This window comes from Mustelus asterias, chromosome 2 (genome assembly GCF_964213995.1).
Source record: "Mustelus asterias chromosome 2, sMusAst1.hap1.1, whole genome shotgun sequence".
Taxonomy (NCBI): domain Eukaryota; kingdom Metazoa; phylum Chordata; class Chondrichthyes; order Carcharhiniformes; family Triakidae; genus Mustelus; species Mustelus asterias.
Genome location: NC_135802.1, coordinates 34,468,106 through 34,480,307, shown reverse-complemented (window position 1 = coordinate 34,480,307; position 12,202 = coordinate 34,468,106). Strand labels below are relative to the sequence as shown.

Below are 12,202 nucleotides of genomic sequence, written 5' to 3'. Positions count from 1 at the left end.
AAACGATTCATCACAAATAAGGTTAAAATTACAAGTTTTCTTCAGCTGATTTAACTGGAGGAACTTTATCAGCTTTGTAGCACACGTGTTTTTGAGCTTCGGTTTAGGAATTTTCTTTAAGAAAAAAGGAGAAAATTAAATTCCAAAGTTCATCCAGCTCTTTCAAACTAATTTTACCTAGATTGCCTGTAGTCATTGTCAAATCAACTTAATGCTGAAATTAAGAACAAATTAACTTAATGACTGTGGTCTATGTGAAGACAACTCGTGAGGCTTGCCTACAAATTAGTAATCTATACAACTACTAATTAGTGTCAGTTATGCTATTTTTCTGAACAATTAAAGCTCCGCATTATGGTTGTACATAGTTTAACATTCTCAATTGTGGATAGCAACCAGTCTAAGACTGTTATTAATATACAAAATGACAAGCAGGGAAAGACCATCTGGTCCACTGGTCCATCAACTTTGCCTCAGGAAGTTGTCAATTGTGAAGCAAGAAGATTAGACAACCCCGACCCACCAGCAGCCATGTGATCACCGAGGCGGGGTAGAAATCAGTTAAAAGCTCAAGGCCAATTAAGGAAAAATATCTGTAAAATTTCTCTCTGGTGGCTGAAAACTCATCCAAGAGACCACACTGACCATGCTAATATTGGTTGCCGTTTTGCCTACTTTGTGTAAGGTATAATCTCTGTCCCATTCAATAACTGCTTGAATTCTCTGAAGGTTTCCAGAGAGTCCTCACACAATCATACAACTTGTTCCAAAGGTCAACTAAACATCTGGGGAGAACTGCCTAACACCTCACCCATCTCCATCCTTGCACTAACTTACAGGCATGATTTTTCCCCGATGTAATTAATTTAAATAATCTATCAATGGACACTGCCTCCCCCCGCCCCCTGCAAAATGGGTTGTTTTGCAGCGTTGGAGGTGGCCCATCATTGGCCAGCTGCAGGGTTTCCCATTGTTTACACCCTCGGCTGCTGGGGAACCACCTGAAGATGCCGCTTGTAGTCCCTGTATCCTCCCATATTATGGAGTGGACCAAAACTGGATGCAATCCTCTCAATGCTTGTAATGGTGTGCTTAATTTTATATTGAACAGTCGTATTAATACAATCCAGTTGCTTGGGTTATGGTTTCTCTGCAATTGTAATAAATCTGTGGAGGACTGTTACCAATGACACACACATGCTTTTCGTTCTCAAACAACCTCCAATCTGTCCTGTCAAGTCCATGTCAACTTCAAGTGTACTTGGTGTTGCCCCTTGCCAAATGCATAATTCTGCACTTATCTAGCTCAAAGGTAACTGGCCAAAAGAATGTTTAAGATGTGATAACATTTTTGATCAGAAATAAGATTTTAAAAAGATTTGCAAACTAGATGTCATCTCTGTCACATGCAACACTTTTGATTTTCTGCACAGATGTTTTTTCTACTGTTTATTTTATATTTTCCCCCCTTTTAATCTTTCCTCCATCATGCTTTTCCCATCTTTGCACTTTCTCCAGGATGCTACTTAATTTCCATTTTCTCTTCATCTGATCCACCGCGACTGCTTTAAAGCAGTTTTTATTTCAATTTAACTGTACTAAAGAATGCACGGCATGCAAGTTCAAAGGAAAGAGATTCGCCAAGAGAATTTCTGTTTCAAATTGCCCAAAGTTATTGAATGAAACAGAGGCAAAGTGAAACAGAAATGTAGCACAATGAAAGTTAGTTTCCTGCTTAAAGAAAGATCCACGCTACGTTTGTGCACAGTAGAAAACTGAAATAATTAACAAATCAACAAGCAAGACGGTAATAATACATGACACAACCAAATACATTAAAGTCCCTCTCTTATATCAGCAAAGATGCAATGCACCTTGTTAACTGGGCTCACACTTTCAACAAATGTTCTGCTTTATTCCAATTAGTTGATTTCTTGGATGAACCCACAGTTGGGTTAATGGAGCTCACCTGGGGCAGCAACAAAGGTGCTACAATCAATCTCAGCACACAGAATTTTAAACAAGGTGGGGGCAATTTGGCACTCCTGATCACTATCTACTGCTGAAATGCACTTGTGTGAATGGCCGATAAGAACAGCACTGGGCTCAGCTGCGAGTTCCACTTCTCCACTGATAACAAATAGCTGACTGGTATGCACTTGTCTACAGAGTAAAATGAAGAATAGCGGTTTACAGGAGGCAAACCCCTGTGCGGCACCATACTTTGATGACAATTCACTGCTTTGAGAACGGAAGGTGAGGGAGGGCTGAAAACTGGAAAATAAAGAGAAGGGAAATTGTGTGATAGATTTTGCCTTCGACCTTGTGGAATCAAGAAGCACACACATGCACATTTCCAAGCCTTCCATAGATTTCTCAAATTGAGTAATACAGACATGTTTCGATTGATCATACTGCTTTGATTTTAAAAATCAAATTTTTAAAAAACCACCAATGGAGGAAAAAAATTGTGCTCGTGGGCACAAGTTAATGGTTTTTCTCTCCATCGTTTGCAATAGAGGGCTTGGGAAATTTCTCAACTTCATTCAGTGTCTCTCCAAAATCAGGAGCTCATTATTCAGAAGGGAATGGAGGCATGAACGAGGTCCCACTGTTTTATGGTGATATGTTTTTATATCAATAAATATGACTGCATTTGAGGTTCAAAAAAATTTGTGGTGAAGTTAACAAGTGAAGAAAGGTTTAATATACAGGGTATTGCCGGAGCTTCACTCATTTTCAATCAGCTTTCCCATATTTGCAAAGGTGCATTTCACAGATGTGCCCCATATTTTTTCAGCTTCTTTTTCCAATAGTTTAGCTGTACAACGAACCTTTCTACAAGGGGAAATTACATCAACAACTGCTGCTTACGAATGTGGCTATATTTAGTGTTCACGTAGGATATAAAAAAGGGAAAATAATTTCCACATCAGCTTAAAAGAATAATCACTTGAAGCATATGATTTCCAGATTTTTTTTTCCTCTGGACTTCAGTCTAAAACGTGGGAGTTTGAGTATTTCCACATGTTCCATCTTAGCTGGCAAGATGTATCTATCATAATATGCCTGGCTGAAAGTTATTCTTCTCGCTGCCACTACAATATGGTTAGAGCATTTCACTTCAAAATGACTGGAGTTTTGCATTATGAGAGTACAGATCACTGGCCACGCCCCCAAAATTTGACTTTTCATTGTCATGAATTTCTGGAGTAAAGGATTAGTGATCTCTTTCTAATGAGGCTGGCTACATTCCACTATGCCCCCCCACTTAAAAACCGACTGCTCTCATGTCTTTCACTAACACATCCAACTACTAAAAAGTCACGAACAATATGCATATTCTTTCAGAAAGGCTTTCAGCACCAGGTGAGAAATGGAGCCGGTTCGCCACTCCTGTGGTTATGTCATCTGAAGTGAGATTATATGACAACTTCCTAACACTCCGAAACTTCTGATCACTAGCCCTTTGGGAACTACAGAGACATTTGTGTACTGGAGTAAGTCAAAACTCCCAACAACGCTCCATGAGAAATCAGTGCAGAGAATTTTTTAGAAGGATTTTAGAACAATCATTAAAAGAAACAAAGCGATATTTTTTCAGTATGCTTCAATTCCAGCTGTAGTGTTTGAATGATTTGCAAACATTTCTAAAGAACTGACAGGGGATTAATTAAATGTAAAATCTGTTACAACACAGTGATTGGGAATACTACAGAGTTGCTACTGTGATAGGATTTATTCAATAACAAGTTTAATTCATACAGAGCCTTGAATGTAGTAAAACGGGCTAAGGTGCTTTGCAGGAATGTTACTGATCATTTAACATAAGGGCTCGATCAAAGAGATAGATTTCAACCAAGGAATGCCTTAAAGGAAGAAAGAGAGGCAAGAAAGTTTAGACGGAATTCCTGGGGAAAGAGCTTTGGCAGCAGAAAGCATAGCCACAGATCATGGAGCGAATATAATAGGGGTTGCTCAAGAAACCAAAATTAGCAACATGCAGATAGCTCAAAGGGTTGTGGGGCGAGAAAACAAGACAAGAGACAGGGAGGAATTTGAAAAAAGCCAAGAATGTTAAAATCAAAGTGTAAACCAGGAGCCAGCATAGTCTTGAGGATTGATTGGATGGTAATTGGCCAGCTTGGATTTGTCCTGTTTCTTGTGTACAGGACATACCTGGGCAATTTCCCAAATTTTCAAGTAGATGCCAGTGTTGTAACTGTACTGGAACAGCTTGGCTAAGGGCGTAGCAAGTTCTGGAGCACAAGTCTTCAGGACTATTGCCGGAATATTGTCAGGGCCAAACCTTTGCAGAATCCAGTGACCTCAGGTGTTTCTTGGTATCACGTGGAGCGAATCAAATTGGCTGAAGACTGAAATCTGTGATGGTGGGGACCTCCGGAGGAGGCTGAGATGGATCATCCATTCGGCACTTCTGGCTGAAGATTGCTATGAATGCTTCAGCTTTATCCTTTGCACCAATATGCTGGGGTCCAATGTCATTGAGGATGGGGATATTTGTGGAGCCTCTTCTTCCATCAAAGAGGATGAGGAGCGATAGTTGCCTTTGTCATAGTCAGGTAGGATAGCAACAAATTCAAGGACTTCGGAGAGGAAGCAGTGGTTTACAACTACGAAGAGATGAACGGTTGGTTTGTTGAGGAGAGGTGATGACAGCAGCTTTGAAGGAGGTGGAAACAGTACCTGAGGAGCAAGAACTGTTAACCCGGGAACCTGGAGGGGGCACACTATTCTGACTTGGAAACATATCGCCATTCCTTCAGTGTTGCAAGGTCAAAATTCTGAAACTCCCTCCTAACCGTACTGTGGATGTACCTACACCACAGACCGTAGCAGTTCAAGGTGGCAGCTCACCACCACCTTCTCAAGGGCAATTGGGGATGGGCAAAAAATGCTGGTCTAGTCAGCAACGCCCACATCCTGTGAAAGAAAACATGGGAGGGGAGAAACAAAAGGAGGCATAATGAGAGATGGGTTTCAGAAAATACAAAGAAAAAGGAAGTAGTTTTTTATTTTTTTTAAAAGGTAGAGGGAACATAGTAGTGTTTGCTATGTAGCTAAGGTGACATTTTTATTGATGAATAGTAGTACCTTGTTTGTGTTAAATTACCTTAAAATCAACCAATTATACAGGAAGGGGAGAAAGTTGCTGCGCACATTAGAAATAAAATTACTATTTCAAGATACTTCTTTTTCTAATTATATGTTGTTGATATTTTCCGCGAATCCTTCTGTCACAATCAACATGAAAAACCCACTGGAATGCCAACACTACAACCTGTAGCAATCAATTACAAGAATTATCTAATTATGTATCTTCATCTTAAAAATACTTGACTCATTCGGGGGCAATACATTTTCGTTCGAAACTCAAGCTTTAACATCTCAAAACTGAAAAAAGACACACTGATTATGCTTTTGGACTTAGCAGGAGTTTTTTTTCCCTCTGCTATATCTTCATCCCTGCCACTTTATGTTGTCTCCTGCACAATTATCCCTAACATTTTTGCTCTGCAATGCCTATTCATGACAGTTCATGTATAAATACCAATCATCAGTGCTTCTTGGTGACAGTCAGCATCTTTGGGAACACAAGCCATATTTATACTTCTGGCTCATCACCACGAGGGAATTTAAATCTCGTGCGATACAATGGAGGGGAATTCTCCCGAGTTCAGCATTCCAGCTCATTGTGCGCAATGGCCACCAATTTCTTTTGTTAGCAGTACCTGACACTGAGGAGTGAAGAAGGAAGAGGGAGCCAACTTGAACTCGGTGCAGGGGAGGGGGAAGAGGGAAGGGAAAGAGAGAGACGTGTGCAAGGTGTGATTTACGGGAGGGCAAGGTTGTCAACATGAAATGAGAGGAGTGCCATCAGGAAAGGGGACAAGTATGGAGAGGTGGGGGTGGGGGAAACTCCACTGAGTTTCAGCAATGGAGAAGAGAGAAGATTGCAAGCTTGAATTAGACTGGAAGGAAAGGAACATCAGTGAGAAGAAGAAAGTGTCAGCATGGATTGGGAGAGGAGGGATGAGGGCGAGTGCAAATCCAGGGGATTGGAGGGCAAGGGAAAGAGGTGAAGAAGGGAATGCCAGCATGAACTTGATGAGAGGGTGTGAAGAGTTACAAGATGAATTAAATAACTATGCTTTTGGGAGGTACACATGCTCTTTCTATAGTTCTTTCACTGACCACTCATGGATGCACAGGTGATACACCCCAGGAAAGTTGCTCTGGGAGCCAACAATCAAGAGTTCACCGTCTGTGCCTTCCTGAAATTGCATGAAGGAGATCAGGAAATTGTGTGAAGTTTCTTGGCAGAAAACCTGATTCCAACGACCCCCTAAGTACAGCTTGAATATTTCCAAACTCTGAGGGATTTCTAAAGAGGCGCACCACTTTCTGGAGCCTCTATTCAGTGATGATGCACATTGTGAACCATCAGTTGCTACCTTCATAGGGAAATACAAAGCAGAGCACGGGATTAGCAAAAATTGAAGCATTATCTCCAGTGCATTGATATGCACCTCCTTCAGGTGGTGGTTTCTTGAAGCAGGACAAGTCCCTACTCTCTATGGACAAGGTTGGTGCATGCTTTAGGGGCAGACAGACAATGGAGGATAGAATGGAAGAATGCTTAAAGGTGTGAAGGATTCCAGCAGTCACAGGGTTAAAACTCAAGTTCCCAAGGGACAAATTCAAATGAAAGAATCTGCTTCTTAAGTTGTCCTTGACGATCCAACGCTTCAAGCAATTATGTTGCAGATAAGTCAATCACGATTGATGAATATGAAGGGGGTGTTATGTCACAGGTGGTTGTAGGCTTGACATTTTTCCAGGAGGCATTTGTTTATTCTGATTTTTTTCAAAACAGGTATTCAATACAATGCCAGGAAGTATGAAATAATATTTTTCTGTGCCCTCTGCAGTTCGTGAATGACGCTTGGAGCAAATCTTGAAATCGTGTCCCAAAGAACAGTTTTACAAGAAGAATTTTGTCTGATGGTTCACATGCTCTTTCAAAGTGTTAGCATTGCACCAGCCTAACCATAATGCTTAACACACAAGTTAAATCAAAGTCACCAGTGTACTGAGTAAAATTGTTGGCAACAATTTAAACAAAAGCCTTTGGAGTGACTGGTAATAGTTCTAAAATGTAGTTAAGAAAAGGAAAGTGTGGAAATATTTAAAGTGTGTTAAAAGTGATGTGAAATTTTAAGATACAATATTGCTCTGAACTATATTTATGAGGATGAAATGGGAAAGATGGCATTTACATTATAAGGCACATGCTAATTTTTCAGGATACATTTAACGAAGGATCTTTACTGTTCCTTAGAGATACTGCAGGGTGACGAGATAGGCATGCTATTTAAAAGAGGTAAAGTCAGAGAGGATTTTTCAGTGAATATTAAAAGGATTTCACAGCATTATAAAATTTTTACAGCAGAGAAGGCGGCTATTCGGCTTTTCAGGTCTGCGCCGACTTTCCGAATGAGTAATGAACCTAAATGCCCTTCTCCCCCATCTTCCTCTCCTCTCATGCTTACACATCCTTCCTTTTCAGATAATCAATTCCATCTTAAACACCTCAATTGAATCTACCTCCACCACATTCTCAGGCAGCATTTCCCAACTCTAACCAGTCCCTGCATGAAAAAGTTTCTCCTCATGTCTCCATTAGGCTACACTTCTGTTCAAGTTCAAACAAAATGCTCATCAGAGAACACACGATTCACAACATACGAGACAGGTAAACATGTAGATAGATCTCAGTATGCGAGTCTCTTGTCTTCCCCTTTTACTTTCTTCTGGTCGGTTATTAACCGCTGAAGTGGGGACACACTGTTCTATTATCAGCACCTTGATCAAGCAAAGTAACTGTTCTACGTGAATGTTTTGAAGATGTCAAAACTTCACACATTCCAACTCGTACAAAGTGTCAAAGATTTACTTTTTGGGAAAGCCAATCATTTCCTGCTGATGTCAGTCACCTGCTAATTCCTAGAGGTGAGAGAAGTTTGACTTGTCACCAATAATTAGCAAACTTCACTCAGAAATTGCCATTAGCCAGCAATTACCCTCAGAATTTACTAAGATCACTTCCTCACAACGAATCCAGCAGGTTTGGGGCTTAAAATTACAGTTGTAGACCATTGAAAATTACATTGTAGACCCCTGAACTACAATGCCCGCAGGAGGATGGTTCATTTTATAAGGAGCCTTTACATTGCTCAATATCTTTTGAGGTTAGCCAAGTTGTTACCTCTGTGCTACACCTCTTACAGGTTTTCTGCAACCTTGAGATAGTCCTCAAAGTCATCGCCATATGGTAGGAAGAAGCTCAGAGCTTTGTCCCCATTTACAGCATCTACACTTACAACACTAGCAACTGTCTTAGGGACCTGCAGTGCATTCCAGGGGGTGACTTTAGGGAGGTATTGCTGAGCAGACAATTTCTATCTACGACAGTAATTTGTGTCCTAGAATTGGAACCTGCTGATAGGTTTAAATATTTCCAGATAAAGACACTGTGAGCAGGGTGGGGAAATGATGAAATGGAGGATTGGTCTTATTACAGGTCAAACAGTTCTCTCAATGAGATCAAGTAAGTTGTTCCTTTATGTGTGGCATAAAAGCAATGATCACCTTCCCTTAAATGACAAAGTGGACTACCCGGCTTCTTATTAAAAAAATGCTTTGAGCTTTACATGGGAGGGGATCTCCACCAGAACATTGATTTTAGTACAGTACATACTGTTTTTCAAACAGGAGATTTAGAAGACCTGCAGCTGGATCAAACTCTAGAGCATTTGAATACATTTGCCAATTCAGCAATTGTTGCTGAATATCTTCTCCAGAACTGAACATTTCTATCCATCGATATGGCTGAACACCTAATGCAGCACATTTTCCACTCAGCTAATGATCCGCTGGGGGGCAGTGAGGCCTGGGGAGGGACAAGATCAACAAATAACTATTGTCACCACTCTTCACTTACATGTGTCCCATCTGGTCTACTGCACATTGGAAGAAAATAATTAAAAGATACATTTGCAAACTAAGCACCTAAAGGTAATTAGCAAGCCATTTTCAAATATAATGCACACTGGCATTTACAGAGCAGACAGTTTTTAAGGCCACTTAATTGCACCATTACTGTACTATATGGGTCATGAAGTTGCCACACATTCTGCTACTGTGTGCTTTAGTGAACTGGTCATGTACTCAGAGATATATTACACTCCAGATGGCTTAGAAACTTTCAATATCAAAAGGACTCTAAACAAAATAAGTCCTGTTTTGAACATAGGCTAGCTGCTCTCCTATATACACACACACAAAGCATGACAACAATTCTGAATTTGAGTATCCTAATGGTTTGTGGCTGCTATCTGAAAAATGATGTGCTTTTTTCATACATGCGGTAAATATACCCTCAATCACATGCATGTTTTGATTGTATATTTTATTCAGCTGCATGTGTGATGTGACGAGAGATTTCTGCAGCCAGGGATGACCAATTTTGAGTCAGGAAAAACAAACTGAATGTGACAATTTAGTAAATAGTTCCATTTTAGTTATGGTGCTTAGAACTGCAAGAAATCCAAACTGCTCATCAAAGTACATCAAATCGTGAATCTGCAAAACTACTTTCTTGATTTTGTGCCAGATGTACTAGAACAGTTTGTGTGACGTAAAACGTAGAATTCTTACCAAGTCACTTGGTGCCTGCAACTGACTCGATTCCTTTTTCTAGAAGTGGAGAGAACAAAGAATAAAAACACATGGCATAAAAAGCACTAGCATGTGTGTTACACAGATTAACTCAGTGACAAAGGCAACCCATGTTTGAGAGTATTCACGGGCATCTTTCACATGGTCTGTTTTACAGCTGAGACCAATTACTGTGGTGGAACGAAAAGCTCTGAGAATCTTTTGAATTTCAAAATCCTTCCTTCTTTTTAAACATATGAAGGGTAATGATCTCGAGTGCGCATTGATGTCTTATTACCTGCTGATTATTCCTGAAAGGAATCAGAGGACTTTATTAAGAAGTTGCACTTACATTATATTTTACTTTATTCTGAATTTCCACTGCATAATATAGCACTTTCCTTCAGTTACGAATGGCTTTATGACTGCATATTGTCATCCAGATCAGGAATATTTGGAATTTGCATTTGGTTTCATTAAAATGCAGGTGGCTCCAAATGGAAAAGCAAACCATTCATTTTTCAACTCATCGAACTGTGCTTCAGGAGAAATAAAGTTCTGATCATTCGACACTCAAGTCGGGACAACTTATCAAGCTAACACTGACTCCAACATAGTTCGGGTAAACTGGTTCAGGTTGCAGAATTGTTCGGAATCAAATTCTACTCTCTCCCTCCAACATCAACCCAAGATGACTTTCTCCTTCTCAATTACTTAAAATTTGGGAAAAAGGCATTAGAGCCACTGGTGGTCCATGGAAAAAAAAATCAATTGCATTTAACTTACATATATGTTACATTATTATGCAATGTAATTTGCTTCACAAACATACTTGTGTAATATAATCTGTTCAAAGTTTATTTATTAGTGTCACAAGTAGGCTTACATTAACACTGCAATAAAATTACTGTGAAAATCCCCCAATCGCCACACTCCAGCGCCCGTTCAGGTACGCTGAGGGAGAATTTAGCATGGCCAATACACCTAACCAGCACGTCTTTCAGACTGTGGGAGGAAACCCACCCAGAGACGGGGAGACCGTGCAAACTCCACACAGTCAACCAAGCCGGGAATCGAACCTGGGTCCCTGACGCTGTGAGACAGCAGTGCTCACCACTGTGCTGTCCCTGCAATGTATTAGAGTGCGTGCATTGTAAGCTATTAGAAATAGCTGCTTTTTTAATATGCACTGACATACAAGTTTGGCTCCCGACAGCTATAAGCTTTATTTAAAACGGCCAGCGTACATTTATGGTCCACAAAAACATTTGATGACGATGTATGGTCCGAATAAAGGAAAAGGTTGGGAACCGCTGCACTAGAGTTTAGTGCTTAATTGATTACCTTTACTTTTATCTTCATTGTGTAACTAAATTATCATGAATCACTTTGTACAGCAGAAAATCATGTTGTGCATTACTGATTTGTCAAAAGGCTGTCAAGAATTTAATGAAAGTGACATTTTTTTGAAGCTGGACGTAAAAGCAAGAGTTATCAGTCACTGCTCCTCCAATTCATTTCTACCTTGGTGGTAAAATGAACGTGTAATCTGTTAAAAAAAATACGAATGGAAATTGAGAAGGACATTTAGAAAATTCTCAAATCCAAATAAAAAATTTGAAACCTCCCTCCGTAGTGCAGTAGACAAAAGGACTCAGGGAAATAAGCACATTGCTCAGCATGACAGCTGTGAAACTCCAGAGCTGGACACGCATGCTAAAGATATAGGTTCAAATCCCAGCCGTGATTGGAGCTAGTGATTGGGAATCCCATGGGCAGCTTTCACTGGTTCTCAGCTGTGCTGCTGGATGTAGTGGCTCACAGTACCAGCATACTGCATCCTCAAGGGAGGAATTATTGGCAGGGATATATGCTGCTCTGAAAAAGCATATCTTTCATCCACTGGCACGGAGAGTGGCAAGCACAAATCTTTGGCTCAGACTACTTTGTCCTCTTGGCTGAAGGAGGAAGCATAGAGGCAGGAAATTAGCAGAGATGGGAGTTGCAAAAGTATTCTAATTTTCACCGCCGCCCCCCCCCCCCCCCCCCCCCCCCCCCCCCCCCCCCACACACACACACACACACACACACACACACACACACACACACACACACACACACACAAACACAGGGCCTGCAGAACAATGAAACAAAGAATATGCTAAATATGAAAAAGACGACCATGCGGATTGGACCTTCTGCTCCAACATTTCTATTAATAAATTTAGCATTCAAGAACAGTTTAAGTTTAACACATTCAAGTGCAGTCTAGAAGCACATAGGCATTTACTTACTTAGCATTCACACATTACATTAGTAAAACCTAAGAAACAAGTATAGCTTAGGCATTGACAATGTGATAACATAGAACATAGAACATAGAAAGCCACAGCACAAACAGGCCCTTCGGTCCACAAGTTGCGCCGATCACATCCCCACCTCTAGGCCTATCTATAGTTTA

General features: G+C 40.5%; 1 protein-coding gene across 4 annotated transcripts in view; it reads right to left on the bottom strand.

Moving 5' to 3' along the window:
• Positions 1–12,202, bottom strand: part of pard3aa (par-3 family cell polarity regulator alpha, a) — an 847,887-nt gene that overhangs the window by 308,811 nt on the left and 526,874 nt on the right. For all 4 annotated transcript variants that reach the window (XM_078233098.1, XM_078233104.1, XM_078233102.1 and 1 more), the window contains exon 12: positions 9,742–9,780. In XM_078233098.1, the coding sequence (XP_078089224.1) occupies positions 9,742–9,780 (39 nt within the window). The remainder of the gene's footprint in view (positions 1–9,741; positions 9,781–12,202) is intronic.